Source organism: Podarcis erhardii (genome assembly GCF_964252035.2).
Source record: "Podarcis erhardii genome assembly, chromosome: 3".
Lineage (NCBI taxonomy): Eukaryota > Metazoa > Chordata > Lepidosauria > Squamata > Lacertidae > Podarcis > Podarcis erhardii.
The window spans coordinates 86,071,061-86,087,795 of NC_138507.1; the positions used below are offsets into that span (position 1 = coordinate 86,071,061).

The 16,735-nt window shown below is 41.9% G+C and overlaps 1 protein-coding gene and 1 long non-coding RNA gene across 3 annotated transcripts in view; both read left to right on the forward strand.

The window, feature by feature from the left end:
- Positions 1 to 16,735, forward strand: part of LOC309337614 — a 104,397-nt gene that overhangs the window by 55,946 nt on the left and 31,716 nt on the right. The gene's annotated exons all lie outside the window — the stretch shown is intronic.
- Positions 161 to 2,231, forward strand: LOC309338626 (putative CENPB DNA-binding domain-containing protein 1; the record flags this gene model as incomplete). The annotated part of the gene is made up of 3 exons (XM_081855946.1): positions 161 to 305; positions 489 to 914; positions 2,221 to 2,231. The coding sequence occupies exons 2-3, from the start codon at positions 506 to 508 to the stop codon at positions 2,229 to 2,231; spliced, it is 420 nt and encodes a 139-aa protein (XP_081712072.1). The 5' UTR covers positions 161 to 305; positions 489 to 505.

Below are 16,735 nucleotides of genomic sequence, written 5' to 3' on the forward strand. Positions count from 1 at the left end.
TGAGTTTGAATTTCTGAGTGCTGGCCATGTTGTTATTTTTTGAAATTTTTTTTTGTCTGGGTGGGGAAGCAGTTGGGGAGGGGTTTGCAGCAGTTGGGGAGGGGCTGGGGGAGCAGTTGGGGAGGGGTTTGCAATTTCTGTGTTGTGGGTGGGTTGGTGCGTGTCTGTGGGAGCAGTTGAGGTTTTTGAAGACATTGGTGATTTTTGAAGCTTTTCCTAAACTTATTTTGCAGCCATTTGAGGTTTCTGAGGACGTCGGTGGTTGATTGTTGAAGCTTTTCCAGAACTTCTCTTTCATCCATTTGGTAAGCTAAACTTTTAAAACTTTTTTTGGGGTTTTTGGATTTTGGATTTGGGGTTGGGGTGCTTGGGATTCAAGGCCTTGGTTCTGGGTTTTAATTTCTGTGTGGTGGGTGGCTGGCTGCTTTTGTATTTTTTGGGTTTGAAGCACATCACTGATTTTTTTTTCTGTTTCTGAGTTTACGAAGGTAGGAGCTGTGCTGCCATGGGACCCAAGAAGACTGCTGCTGCGGTGGCCGGCGAGAGGAAGAAGGAGAAGGTGACGCTGGAAATGAAGAAGGAGATCATCTGGAAGCACGACGGCGGAATGCGTGTGACGGACATCGCCAGGGAGTACGGCAGGAACCCATCGACCATCGGGACCATCCTGAAGATGAGGGAGAAGATCCTGGCGACTGATGCAGCCAAGGGAGTCACCAGGATCGTGAAGAACCGCTCAGCTGTCCTGGAGGAGGTCGAGAAGTTGCTGCTCATCTGGATAGAAGAGAAGCAGCGTGCAGGGGACACAGTGTCTGAGGCCGTCATTTGTGAGAAGGCCAAGGCCTTGCACGCTGACCTCATCCGGGAACAGCCAGGAACCTCAGCCGAGCCAGAAGTCTTCAAGGCTAGCAGAGGTTGGTTTGACCGGTTCAAGACAAGATCTGGCATCCACAGTGTGGTCAGGCATGGAGAGGCTGCCAGTTCTGATGTTCCTGCGGCTGAAGACTTTGCAGCGGAGTTCCTGGAGGTTGTGACGACGGAGGGCTACGTTCTGCAGGCAGAGGCTGCGCAGGAGCAGGCCTCACTGGAAGAGGAGGAAGCAACTGAGGAACGGCTGTCCTCCGAAAGACTGAGGGACATTTGCCAGAAGTGGAAGGAGGTGCAGACTTTTGCAGATCTACACCACCATGAGAAGCACGTGGCACATGACGCTGGGAACTTTTATGATACGAGGGTCATGTCGTCTTTCAGGGAGCTGCTGAAAAGGCGGATAAAGCAGCAGACTATGGACAGGTTCTTGACCAAGAAGCAAAGAGTGGAAGAGGAGCCTTCTTCGAGTGGTCCCCCAGAGTCTTAGAAAATGTACTATACACTTTGTTGATTTTTAAATGTTTTTCTGTCATGTTTATAAAGTTAATTTATTTTCCCTTCAATTTTTGAACTGCTCTTTACAGTATGTGTGACTTTAAAGAGCAGTTAATAAACTGTTGTTGTACCAAATTTGGCTTTGTTTGGACTTTTTTTGACCATAGGAACGCATTAATTGATTTTCAATGCATTCCTATGGGATTTCGTGCTTCGCAAGACGAAAAATTCGCTAGACGACAAAAATTGCGGAACGAATTAATTTCGTCTTGTGGGGCACCACTGTATGTCTAAAAATAGGAAGTGAGGATACTTGGTCAGGATACATCAGGAGGGCATTCCACATTGCTTGACTGGCCACGCTAAATGCTCAGTTTCTTGTCAATACCATGTAGGCCTCATTGACACAGGAGACAGATAGCAACATTCTTCCAGTAGTGACTGAACCGGGATATAAGGGCTTAGGTAATCCTTTATGCTCCATATTCCAATGCTCAGGTATGTATTAAAAATCTAGAGCTAAAGTGGACAGCAATGAACTCAATGAGCCAGTAGGTAAGTTGGATTTTGAACCCAAATTTGCAGAGCCCATGCCCACTGTAGTGGATTTAAAACTCTGAACTCTTTTTTACTAGTAAAAAAAATGCCATTCAGCAATTGACAAGAAGAATCTGGAATTTCCACATAGCCACCAAGTACTGTGAATGCCTCTGGTTGTCTGTAGTATTTGAAAGTTAATTTAATGTGCATGGGATAAAAAGCATTACTTCAATTGCATTGCAACAAGAACCCTTTCCTGAAATTTGATTGTGGCTTTCAATGTGACCTGATGTGTCCCTTATTCATCCTTTACAGCAGCACCTTGAGAACAAAGAAAATGGTGATGGCGAAATTAACAGAGGTTGTTTCAGAATTGATCAAAGGCAATAGCGCTTTACACAATCTGGTGTAGTCCCTTCAAGAGCTATCGGTCATGTCAATTACTTAATGATTCCTAATTTGATGTTTCCTAATTACACTTGTATTTACAGAAGTACTAAAGGTAATAGAGTTGTGGACTCCTGGTGTTGGCTGATCAAAGCTCTATCTCTCAGATGTCTCTGTGCTTATGGTCTTCATGCCTCCAGACAGTCACTATTTTGCAGAAGGGGTTCAAGCACACACTGGAACTTTAATTTTTGCATTTAAAGTGGATTACAGGGCTCTCACCCTAGTGCAACAAAACCACTTAAAAAGAGAATCAGACTTTTTCAGTCTGGAAAGTGACAGCAAATGTTTTGAAATGTGTGTGCTAAAAGCAGCATGAGGTGGAAAGGGGAAGGTCTAATTGAAGAGGGGAGCTGCAGGGGGCTGCTGAGTGATGGGGAGTGGGCAGTTGGGTGAGATGTTTGTGTGGGTTTGATAAGCGGGTAAGTGGGGTTGTTGAGCAAAGTGAGCAGGGGTGAAGCCCTTAATAAACAAATAAAATACCAGTTGATAGTGTTGAGATTTCTATTCCACCTTAAGGAGCAGACATGGAACTGTTGCGTGTCACATGCGGCCCTCTGCATGCCAACAGATAGCACTGTCTTAGGGCCTCTCCAGGTGACCTCTTTACTGAGCATTCTCATTTGCTTGCACAAAGCTTACATGGAAGTTAGATGATACCCAGTTTTTTGGGAGCATTTGTTCTGATTTGTTTGTGGGGTGGTTATATGTCAATGAGCATTCATCCTGATTGGCTTGCAGGTTATTTATATATCTTCCCATTAGTCAATCATCTGCTGCTACAGATCACAAAACTACTGCCTGCAGCAAGCAGGTCCCTCTGAGCATTATCAGAGTGCTCTTACTTGGAGGGAAGGAAAGGCTTGAAAGGCCTGAAGGAGTGAGAGATGCCTCCTCTCCCCTTAGACCTTCTCCCAGGCAAGCCATGGAGGAACCTCCTGCCATGAGCATCATGGGGATGTCTTGGCAGGGCTGGTCAGAAGGGAAGAAGAAATGGGATATAGAACCATATCCTAGGGAGGACCTCATGGTCCAAGAGGCACTGATCTAGATGTTGAGGAGGGATCCAGAATCCTGCCTCAGTGTCATCAAACTGTTAAAGGCTTTATTCCCAAATTTACTACAGTGCCTGATCAGATCAGGTTGTACAGTTCTGAAGTTCACAACAGAGCACTAAGATATATGTAAGCTAAGATGTTGCCCCAAAACATGACTCGCACCCCATGGTTGAGTTGCTTGACTTGACTCTTGATGCCACCTTCCGGCACTGAAGTTCTCCCCACCCCCAGGGAAGTGCCTAAGACTAGACTGGACAGCTTCAACAGGGCCATCAGGCCCAGCCTATTCGTAGGAGTTCCTGCTTGCTTGCCCAATCCCATAGTTTGGGATGGCAATCACACAAATGACTGTGCCCCCCCATTCAAAACAGGAACTCAGGGTGGGGGTGGGAGTCATGTTTTGGGGCAACATCTTATCTTACATATATCTCAGTGCTCTGTTGTGAACTTCAGAACTGTACAACCTGTTCTGATCTATGGTCAGGCAGTGTAGTAAATTTGGGAATAAAGCCTTTAACAATAGCCAAGACAAGTCAAAGTACTTTGCCCATAAGTTGGGGCCAGGACACCCCCCCACTTGCTTTAGACCTTTTCCCACAAGGAAGGAGGAGGCAGCAGGCAACCAAGACAAGCTGTGTAGGAAGAGTCATGTCAGGTTAGGGCAGCTTCTCAGCAACTGCTGCTCATGGGAGAAGGATGAAATAGTGGTGCCACTGAGGTGGGCAGCGATGGCAGCAGAGCAGGACAATTACTAAGCTGCCCCAGCCTGCTGTGACTGTTCTTCCACAGCTTGCCTGGGCTGCTCATTACTGCCTTCCAACGCTGCTGTGAAGACTGTTGCCATGCTGAAGCTCTCAGCATCATGCAGTGTGAAGACACTCTTTACTTTTTATTACATAGTAAGATAGAAGCATTTTATCAACCTGTTTCTCAACTTTTGGAAGTAGAGAAGGGTCTGGCATTCTTGGCTGGGGCAAAAAGAGGCAGGTGGGACAAAGGACCTGCAAATAACCCCTCCACTAACACCACTTTTCAGTTGTGGGGCAGAGGCCAGAGTTCCCAGACCCTTATAGTGCTTTACACAGCAGTTGTGTTTGCCATTGCCACGTGGATATTGCTTTTCCTTTCAGCAAACACATATAGTACAAAGGAGTGACATATAGGACAAAGGAGTGACAAAGGAGTGACATGTGTGCAGAGGGGTCACCAGTTGAGGAGACCTTATTGGCTGGATGGCTGTCTTCCCAATGCCACTTGTGCAAAAACTGCTAGCTGAGAGCCTAGAAGGTCCAGGAACCTGGTGCTAATAAGAAGGAGACAAGCATTGCAGACCCCTATGCCTTAGCGCTGCTGCAGTGATAACGTAACTATTGTTTGCTGAGGTCCTCTGGGATGAAAGGCGACTGCGACTGGGATGATGCTGCAGCCTGCAAGTTAATAGCAGTTCTCTTTCTCATTAGCTTACAAGTGGATCTCACCATGCACGATTCTCTGATGTTGCATGTCAAGGATTCTGGAGAAAGCAAAACAAATTGAACTGCTTTGTAGGCAGTGAGATGCATTATAAAGCCTTTGTAGACACTTTTGTTTGTGTTTTTCCCTTTCAGTTCCAAGTGGAAATTGGATAAAAAGGGAACGAAAAAGCTGCCTCAGATGTGGGAGATTGTTTTTGGTCTGAATAGCCTCCCCACACCCACAAGCTAGATCGTAGAAAATAATGGTGGTGGGGGTGGGGAACAGGACAAACAGGGAAGAGAGGAAAGGTTTTTGTTTTGCTTTGCTTTTTTTTTTTTTTTAAAAAAAAGACCGAAACCTTTCTAATAAGGCATGCTAATGGTTTGAAAACTTGAGCTAGGGTGAAGGAAATAAAGGGAATTGGGAAATAATCTCAAAGAGAGCATCTCTAAATCCAGTCTGGAGTGATGGTACTGATCAGAGCAAGCCATCTAGTTTGGACTATGACAGTTGGATTGTGTACATCCAGATGATGGGAAGTTGCAATGTAACACTGTATATTTATCCTTTACCTTTGAATGTCCCTGTATTCTGTAGGGTTGACTCCTCAGTAGGTTTCTTTGGGATAACACCTTTAGACAGCTTATCATTTCTTGATCTCTAGGGTTTACTTAGATCCAGGGCTCACCAAGATTTAGTCACAGAATCATAGAATTATAGAGTTGGAAGGGACCCCCAAGGGTCATGTAGTCCAACTCCTTGCAATGCGGGTATCACAGCTGAAGAATCTCTGACAGGTGGCCACCCTGGAACTTACTTTCTATGCTAGGGGTCAGCTGTGTGAAGTAACGGCATGTTTCTGAACATGTACAGAAAATATTTCCAGCATCATCACAACTGATGTGATGTAACCCTTCTCCCCTTGTAAGGGAACCACAGTGCTGCTGTTCATACAAAATAACACTAGCGTTATATCGGCTCCTGCAAGTGAGCCTTGACACAACCAGCATCTCTAGTTATTACTTGTGACAGATCTGCTCTCAGTTGCCCATTGTTCTTCACTGGCATATTTCTAATAAAGATAATAATTGCAGGATTACTATGAAAGCAAGAACAGCATAGAGATTATAAAGCACCTAGCAAATTACAATTGCTATATAGATTTAAAGCAGACACAAATAAGTAGTAATAGTAGTTAATGCGGCTCTAGAAGGCCACCTGCACCAACGGTGCTACACAGACCCATTTTGTGAAGCATGATGAAGCTGAGTGTGAGCCACTTCGTCCTTGATTTTCCTTGACTTTGGTGAAGTGTTCTCTGATCTATACATGGAAAAGTGAGGCCAGTAATTAGGGATGGGAATGATACCCTCTTGATTTCTTTCAGCGATAATCTGTATGCCTTGAAGCATGAGAGTCAATTATGCCTGTTGTAGCATATCACTAAAACATTACTTATTTGCCATCCAATTTCTTTATTAAAAATCCACTCTGGAAACTCAGTTTGACAAGCACCGAATTCCCTTCTTTGAAAAATTAACACTTAAGCCGCCAACTCCACCAAGGGCCCATCCACACTTCTGCTTGTCTCGTGCTTTCCAGGCATGGGTTTGAGAGGTTTTGCCTTTGCCACGCTGCTTTCCTCCAGAAAACCTGCTCTTTAGCGCTAAATCCGAACAAACGGCATTCTGTGGAAAACCTGATTGCTGTTTGTTCCAAGTCACCTCTAAATCACAGATTTTCGGGGGGGGGGATCTGCGGGAAATGTGGATGAGCCCCAAGTCTCACTCAGTCATAATTATTGTGTGTGTGTGTGTGTGTGTGTGTGTGTAAAAGTAGGCATCTTATATCTTTCCTTTTTATTGGACTACTTAGCTACTGTAAAAATGCCTGCCTCTTCCCATCTTACTCCTGGTCCTAGAGGCAATTTTGCAGCTGTGTTTCTAGTGTGCTACAGTATCTCTGGCTTTGCACAACTGCATCTGCTCAAAGAATCTGTATGTCTCTTTCCAAAGGATTTCCCATCTCTTTAACAAAGACTGTAGTCCTGCCATCCAAAAGTGCAAATAGAAATGGACTGAACCTGGAGGGTGAATTCAGTCATTGACATGTAATGAAGGAAGATGTTCGATGGGAGTTTGGCCTTGACTAATTATGTCTGGACTCTGGAGTTCATGAGGATGTAAAGAAACTTGTGCTGGAAATTGCAGGTTAGCAGCAAATGTGCAAATGTGCTGTAAGTTTGAAGGTTACACTGTGACAAGGCAGTGAATTTAAGTGTACAGTCATACCTCGGATTACAGCCGCTTCAGGTTGTGTTTTTTTGGGTTACGGACCGCCAAAACTTGGAAGTACCGGAACGGGTTACTTCCGGGTTTCGGTGGTCGCACATGCACAGAAGCGCTAAATTACGGGTTGCGAATGCTGCGGGTTGCGAACATGCATCCCGCACAGATCACATTCGCAACCCGAGCGTCCACTGTATTCCTTGTGAATATTTCTTGTCTCTCATAATAACTCATAATAACTATAACAATGTTACCAACACAGGACAAAGACTAAAAGGGACTCCTGCTTCTGGCATTCTCATCTAATACTAAAAAATTGTCCAGTAGTACCTTAGAGACCAACTAAGTTTGTTCTGGGTATAAGCTTCCGTGTGCATGCACACTTCTTCAGATACACTGAAACAGAAGTCGCCAGACCCTTATATATAGTGGGAAGGGGGCCCTCCCACTCTATACAGTGCTACCTCTGGTTACGAACTTAATTCGTTCTGGAGGTCCGTTCTTAACCTGAAACTGTTCTTAACCTGAGGTACCACTTTAGGTAATGGGGCCTCCCGCTGCCACTGCGCTGCCGCCATGCGATTTCTGTTCTCATCCTGGGGCAAAGTTCTTAACCCGAGGTACTACTTCTGGGTTAGCAGAGTTTGTAACTTGAAGTGTTTCTAACCCGAGGTGTTTGTAACCTGAGATCCCACTGTATAAGGGTCTAGTAACTTTTGTTTCAGTGTATCTGAAGAAGTGTGCATGCACACGAAAGCTTATACCCAGAACAAACTTAGTTGGTCTCTAAGGTGCTACTGGACAATTTTTTAATTTTTTGATTTATTTTGACTGTGTCGGACCAACACTGCTATCTACCTCATCTAATACTGTCCCCCAACAGCTCAGCTGGTTAGAGCCTGGTGCTGATATTGCCAGCGTTGCAGATTTGCTCCTTGTAAGGGGCAGCTGCATATTCCTGCACTGTTGGGGGTTGGACAAGATGATCCTCAGGGTCGCTTCCGACATTCTACAATTCTACAATTCTTTATCAATAGCAACACGCACACACACTGCTATTACTACTACAGAAAGTCAATGTGCATCCCTACACTGCAATTACCTGGATTATTATTAATTGCTTCTTGCTAGAGAACCATGAGAATTTTAGCGCTGTGAAGTAGGGCAGAGATCTTTCTTTATTAGTACTTATTTATAATTTTCAGTTTCTTACAAATCAATGGACATAAACAACAAAATAAACTTAAAGACAAACATATTAAACAAGGTTTGAATTTATAATAAGAAGATAAAAGTCCCATAAAAGCCCCTATACTCCTATTGATCATATTATACTGATGGGAAAGCTGGTGAGAAAAAACGGACAGGGAAGAGTTGGTTTCTGAACTATGCCTGTTTGCATGTGCACTTGCAACTCTTTCCAGACAGGTGTTTGTTGTGTAATCACAAAATCAGAATCGTACAGTTGGAAGGGACCACAATCCTGCATGCAAGTCTTTTTGCAGCATTCAGAGCCAGCCCATATTTCTCCCCATTTATTTTTATTTTTTTTTTTTAAAAAAATAATTTTTATTAATTTTCAACAAACAAAAATACAAACAAAAAATATAACCTGACTTCCCCAAACCTCCCCTTCGCTGCATCCTTATTTTATCAGTTTTTTTAGCATTCTTTCATCCAATTCTTAAATATAATTCTTATTAAAGTTTATCAAACTCCAATTTTACAACTGTAATTCCTTGTGTCTAATCCCTTGACATCTTAGCATTCCATAATATTACAAACGTCCTTAAGATAAATTTTAAATTTTTCCCAGTCCTCTTCCACCGACTTTCTCCTCTGGTCTCGAATTCTGCCGGTCATCTCCGCCAACCCCATAAATTCAGTCACCTTAGTCTGCCATTCTTCCAGAGTAGGTAGTTCTTGCGTCTTCCAATACTTTGCCAGGAGGATTCTTGCTGCTGTAGTTGCATACATAAAAAAGGTTCTATCTTTCTTTGGAATTGTTTGGCCAACCATGCCCAAGAGAAAGGCCTCCGGTTTCTTTACATAAGTCCATTTAAGGATTTTCTTAATTTCATTATAGATCATTTCCCAGTAAGCCTTAATCTTAGGGCAGGTCCACCAAAGATGATAAAAAGTTCCTTCACATTCATTACATTTCCAGCACTTGTTGTTGGGCAAATGATATATCTTTGCAAGCTTGACTGGGGTCATGTACCACCTATAGATCATTTTCATTATATTCTCTTTTAGGGCAGTACATGCCGTAAACTTAATGCCTGTGGTCCATAACTGCTCCCAATCAGCAAACATAATATCATGTCCAATGTCTTGTGCCCACTTAATCATTGCTGATTTAACCGTTTCATCCTGTGTATTCCATTTTAGCAGCAAATTATACATTCTAGACAAGTTCTTAGTATTGGGCTCTAGCAATTCTGTTTCTAATTTTGACCTCTCCTTCTGGAAACCTAGTTTCTTGTCCTGCTTGAAAGTTTCATTGATCTGGTAATAATGTAACCAGTCACGGACTTTAGGCTTTAATTTCTCAAAACTCTGTAGTTTCAACTTTTCACCATCATACTCTATAATTTCACAATATTTTGGCCAATCTGACTCCATATTAAGCTTTTTAACCGCCTTGGCTTCCATTGGTGACAACCACCTGGGGGTTTTACTTTCCAACAAATCTTTATATCTAGTCCATACATTATACAATGCTTTCCTGACAATATGATTTTTAAAATTTCTATGAACTTTTACCTTGTCATACCATAAATATGCATGCCATCCAAAACTATTATCATACCCTTCCAGATCCAAAATATCTGTATCTTTCAGAAGTAGCCATTGTTTCAACCAGCAGAAAGCTGCTGCTTCATAGTAGAGTCTTAAGTCCGGCAGGGCAAAACCCCCTCTATCTTTTGCATCAGTCAAAATCTTAAACTTAATTCTGGGCTTTTTGCCCTGCCAGACAAACCTAGATATATCTTTTTGCCACTTCTTGAAACAATCCATCTTGTCTAAAATTTGCAATGTCTGGAATAAAAACAACAGTCTAGGCAACACATTCATCTTGATAACAGCAATTCGGCCTAACAAGGAAAGTCTCAGTCTAGACCACATATCGAAATCTTTCTTCACTTCAAGCCAGCATTTCTCATAGTTATCTTTAAATAAATTAATGTTTTTAGATGTTAAGTTTACCCCCAGATATTTCACCTTACTTACAATTTCTAAACCAGTTTCCCTTTGGAAGCTATTTTTTTCCTCTATCGTTAAGTTTTTTCCCAGCACCTTTGTCTTATGTTTATTCAGTTTAAAACCTGCCACCTGACCATATTTTTATTTTTTTTATTTTTTTATTTTTTTTATAAATATTTATTGAAAGTTTTTTTTATAATTACCATACAAATAAAGAAACAAAGTAACACATATCATAACATATTTTCTTAACTTCTTTGGACTCCCTCACATCTCCCGCTCCTGCGTTCCTAATTTATAAATATCTAACCAGCAATTTATCACCTTATTTCCATTTTTGTTATCTATTTTTCTAATGTTGTGTCTCTAATTTTAGATATCAATTATTCAAACCTTAAAAGTTTAAATTTAACCTAGTACTTATCCAAAATTTGTCTTTTCTTGAATTTAACTTATCTTCATATTTCACTTCATCTAGCTTAATGGTGCCAAGTTATTTATAATCTAGCATCCTTCTTAACATTCATACAGTTTACAATGCTTCTGTAGATAGGTCTTAAATTTCTTCCAGTCTTCTTCTACCATCTCCTCTCCCAGGTCTCGGATTCTGCCAGTCATCTCGGCTAGTTCCATGTAGTCTATCAGTTGCATCTGCCATTCTTCCAGTGTGGGTAAATCTTGGGTTTTCCAGTGCTTGGCGACGAGTATCCTTGCTGCTGTTGTTGCATACATAAAAAATGTTCGGTCCTTCTTTAACACCCTCTGGCCGACAATACCCAGAAGGAAGGCCTCTGGTTTCTTAGGAAAGGTATACTTAAATACCTTTTTCAGCTCATTATATATCATTTCCCAGAAAGCCTTCACTCTAGGGCAAGTCCACCAGAGGTGAAAGAACGTTCCTTCGTTTTCTTTACATTTCCAACATTTGTTATCAGACAAATGGTATATTTTTGCAAGTTTGACTGGGGTCATGTATTTCTCCCCATTTAATCTTGATTTAAACCTTTCCGCAACAAATCTCTTTAAAAAAACCACAACACACCTGTTGACAACGACCCATTTGTGATATTAAGCCTCCATCTGGAAGTATCCTATATATAGGTGGAGGCTGCAGAAAGATGGTACAATGAATTCTAGAAAGAGATACCAGATCTTAGAAAAACTTGCTAGACTTTGTCTCTTATGGGATTATCGGAATTGATGGGTAATTCTTCCATCGCACAAAACACCTCAGAACCTAGAGGTGTGCTGAAGTGCAGTGGGAAGCTGTGCTCTATTTCATATCCTTGAAAAGTCCACCGTTGCAGCTATCAACAACAACAACAAAATCAGATCCTTTATGTAAGCTGCTTCTTATCCACAACGTTTGAAAGGAAAATTAAGGGCTGATTTGGATATCCCAGAACGACTGCATTAATAAGCATTCCCACCAAACATTGGATTCCTCAAAGCTCCATATCCTTCCCTAAACCCTTTTCCCATCATATGTTTTAAATTAATTAATGTGGGCACCATTTAAAGTGCAATACGTATAGGTGTTTGGATCTGCATTTCACAAACACTTCCAGGCTTCTCATCCATGTCTGCTTCCCAGGACTTAAAAGTTCATTGGCAAATAAGGCAATGATGCCTCCAGTGGTGATAAATATATATATATCAGTAGGGATGGCATAAAAAACCAGTTTAGTTCACATTTAAAGGTGAAGCCACCTAATCTGCACTTTGCAAAACAGTATGCGAACCAAAGCATAGTTGAAATTCACCTTCTTCAAATTTTGCAATCCAGTTCTTCAGCCAAGAAATGTGTACAAAAAATGAATATGTTAATGGAAAATAACATACAAAAACATTTCATATTAGTAAGAGGTGCTTCGCAAAACAATGTATGTTTAGACAAACTGCGTACAAAATGTTCATATGAGGAGAAATGTGTGCTAAAATACCAATGAATTGTCATTAAGGCTTAACATTTTTTAAATAATTCTTTTTGGAAACTGATGTGGAAATGTGGGGAACTAAATTTAGGATGGGGGGAAAAACTGAGAATACTACTACTACTACTACTACTACTACTACTACTACTAATAACAACTGAAATTGACAGATTTGCCCACTCTTACCTGAATTCCACTGTCAACACAAGGTTTGTATATTATATAATGCAATTTTCACCTCTCTTCTACATAGGCCAAACTTCCTAGACTGTAGGTCATTACCAAGCAGCTATAAAGTACTGCAGTGTGTGTTGGAGACATTTCAAGTGCAGAAGCAATGCGTAGGAAGGAGGTGGGGGCCTCATTTTTCCACCTTTCAAGTCATTTTTGTCTGTTCAAGATTGTTTCAAGACTGGGATTAAAATGGACTTCCAGCTGGGCAAAAAAGTGCTTGAGGGAGTGTTTGTGGGAGTGAAAGTGGTGGGTGGCACAAGGGTTTGGCATTTTCCTCCCACCTGCTACTTCTCCGCTTGAAACCACCTCACTTGGCATAAACCTCCATTTAAGAGAAGGGACTATAGTGCTGCCATAATGCAGAGACCTAAGTTTGTAGTGAATATATTTTGAGCCTTGAACAAATTGCAGACTGTCAGCTGCTATTCCCTACCTGTAAATCAGGAAAACCAGTGACTTGCTTTATAGGATTGCGAGGAGAAATACTGCTTAGGATCCTAAACTGTTCTGCAAATTGAACATGCCACCTAGCAGCAGCAGCAGCAGCTCCTTGTGGATTTCAATGTATTAATCTGATCATCTCATTGCTGACACATTTCAGTGTTGTGTTATCAGTGACTCTGACTCTGAAGCCAGGATTTCAGTGTCACCAAGTGACTCAGCCCTTATCTGTCCTTGCCCTTCTCATTCTGCCCGGAGGCAAGAAATGGCAGAGGAAGAATGAAGAGGCCTGCCGGGAACCGGAGGAGGGCAGCATTAACATAACCTCGGCAGGAGTAAATGAAATGCTTGGCAGAGCTCCCGAGATGGGCAGGAGGAGCTTCACTGTGGAGGCTCCTTAAGGGCTTCGTCTTAATACTTGTCAACAGCTGACTGGCAACAAATCAAAGTTGCTGCACTTGTCAAAGGCTTTGCAATGTTTTCTTCTAACAAAGAGGCAGAGAGAGAGGAGCTGAGCGATCGAGCCAGACAATGCCAGTCAGAAAAAGGGCAAAAAGCCACCAGAGGAACAGTGCAGGCTGCTCTGGGTGCTGGATAATAGAAGCCTAATCCTCTTAATGAAGATCTCTGCGCAAATCATTAAGCTGCTTATTGATGCCGACTCTGGTTGTTTGTTGACTTTTCTGATCCTGAGCATTGTGCTCATTCCAAGTTGACATTTTGTAGGAGACATCAAGAAAAAAAAATCCCCGCTGGAGCATTCACTGCAGCCCATAGAAGTTTTGCACAGAAGGGGGACTCGTTCTGCTCTGCTCTGGGGCAGGCTGGAGTGTCTGTAGTTCATTGCAATGGAAGGACTCCTTTTTTTACAGGCTAATACCCCCGTAGGAATAGATGGATGAGTGTATTTTTAGTCCACATCAGTTCTACATGTATATATTGATAAGTTCGTCTCATCTTGTGCTCACATCATTCTATACTTCTTTAAAAATGCATTAAAACAAAATATGGATTTTTGTACTTTTTTCTTTTCAGCTGTGAAGAGTGCTGCAAAGTCAGAGAAATGGGATTATTTTATTATGTATTTGTGATATTTATATCCCACCTTTCTTCTAAGGAGTTCAAGGTAGCATATATGGTCCTCTGCTTCCTCTATTTTATCTTCAGAACAACTTTTTGAGGTCAGTTTGGCTGAGACAGATAGTGACTGGCCAAAGGCCACCCAGTGACGTTCATGGCCAAATTTGAACTTGGTCTCCTCTGCCCTGCTGCATCACACTGGCACATTGTTTACTGTTCCACTTTGCATATTAGTCCAGGAAGTGTCAATCAGGTTGGTTTGCTTAGAAATGTGGACCAGTCCTCAAGCATCCGTAGCCTTCCACCCCCACCCCCCATTCTGCTCTGCATTGTAAGATGAATGTTGGCGGTAAGCCTGCCCTGACCCTGGGATCAAAGCACAGCCAAGCTTTTGAAGAGAGTGAATAATGAATAAACAGAACCACCTACCTCTCATTAGAGAATTCCCCTTGTTTGGCATTGCAAATGTTAATTAATGGATAGAGCCTTTTGTCACTGAGGCATTGGAAGAACCTAGATGGAGAAAGCAGCCTTTTCCTGAGTCAGACTTGCTGCAATAGAGGGCTGCCTCCCTCTTTGGCCGTCTGCTGGTGAAACAGAGGCCTGCGATTCCCGCCTCCAGATCATTTCAATTACTGGGTGCTTCACATGCACAAGGCTTAAATTGTTCTTGTCAAGCCTCTTTTGTACTATTTATGTTATTTTTCATGTGGAGGAAGAATAGGAGAGGCATTTGTAATGCAGACGAGCATGCTGCCTGATGCAGGCTTAACATTGGAGCTGCTGAAACCCAGCTGAAAGAAAAGCCACTTTAACCATCTTATGTGAAAAAGTGCCCACAGTCTTGGAGATCATTTGCCCAGGGCTCCATAAATTTCTTATTACCATCTCTTTACTATGTCTCCATGACTTAAAGCATCCTTTCCATGCTAAATTCCATAATTTAAAACATCCTGAGATTTCTGTTGATGGTTAATTCTCTACGGCCCCATAATATATACCCTATAGGTATTTCTAGGGTAAAAAGTCTGTAGAACCTTACAGCCATGCTTTCCTGTCCAGTGATGTAGATTTGAACCTAAAGCACAGTATCCGGCCTAGTGCAACTTTGTCCTCCTCCTGTGGCTGCTGAAAAAGATAATTGTCCCAAAACACAGGGCAAAAAGAGGGCAGCGACTCAGATCAGCTGCATACACATTAGAGAGAAGAATGGGCTGGTTATTACCCACAGGAAATTATGTAAGCCAGGGTAAGGAGGCGATTGATCTCAGTTGCACCCTTTCCCCTCTTCCTTGGCTCTTTGTGCATGGATGGGCATGCAAAGTAATAACGAACCATTACTTGTTCTGAGCATGCACACATGCGTGGGAGATTTCTTACATGCTTGCATACATGTATCTCTTCTGCTCAGAGAAATGTGGTCAACAGACCACAGGCATGCAAGATGCCTTTTTTCAGCTCAGAAACCCATTTCTTACATCTGTTAATCAAATGCAATTGGTAAAATAATTGTGGGGTATAAATAGTAAAATTATAATTATGGAATGGGACGTTCCTATTTTTATCGGATAAATGTTGGAGAGTATGAATAAAGGTTACCGATCATGGTGACCAAAGCTGATTTAGTTCCATAACCAAGCCTGAATGCAGATTGAAATGGGTCAAGATAATTGGTTTCATCCAAGAGTGCCTGCTGTCATCCAAGGGATCTAGAGGAAACCACATGGGATGAGGTGGGCAGAGGGAGACTGGATTAAATGTACATTTGATTTTAATGTGTATTTTCCCTGCTTTCCATAGGCTATTAATATTCAGAAGTGGTGCATTACAAACTGTGTGTGTGCGCGCACATCTGTGTCCATAGCTTCATGTCACTTGGGGAAGATGCACAGTACCTTCCTCTCTTGCACACTCTTTTGCAAAGGTGCCTTTTCCGCAATGTGTGGGAAGTTTGCCTCCCAGTTGCCAACTTTGTAGGAGAACACAAGGTGGCATTTCACTTCTTCACTGTCAATCTAACACTTTTCATTAGAAGTCAGCAAGGATAACAGAAATTATTTTTAAATTGGAGCAAATTGTTTTAAAGCTACAGATGACATTAGTACTGCTTAGAAAGTGCACAGTTTTTCAAATAATAGGTAGAAATAGTACCCTAGCTGTACTAGCCTAATTAACTGTACTTTCTCTTCAAAGGCACAATTCAAATGTTCTCGTCTTGCCGCAATTAAAAAAGCATTTACCACACATGTGAACTTTTAATTAGATCTAATAAAATTAGAGTAAACGAAACAAATATTTTCTCCATTGGTGAAGAGTTTGTAACTTGCTTTTGGAGGCGTCAGATTTCAAATAATAATCAGTCAGAGTTTTCAATGGCCTGATGGGAGACTTTATTGTGAAGTGTGGTTGGGACCAAACTGTTTGGAGGAGTAAACCTCTCTAAATGTTCTTTTGTTTTTGCTTTGTTTGAGAATAAGCAGGAGACCTGGCTACATGAAGTGACTGGCTTAATGTACAATTTGCAGTAAAATTGCAACAACTCCTGCATTTTAAGGAACATTCTTCATCTGAAAGCTTTTTACCTGTGCTGCCTTCACACATAATGGCTGTGTCTTGCTTCACTGCTTCTGCTCGACAGCACTCTATAGATAATGTGTGTATTATCTTTATTATATTTCTAGTCCAC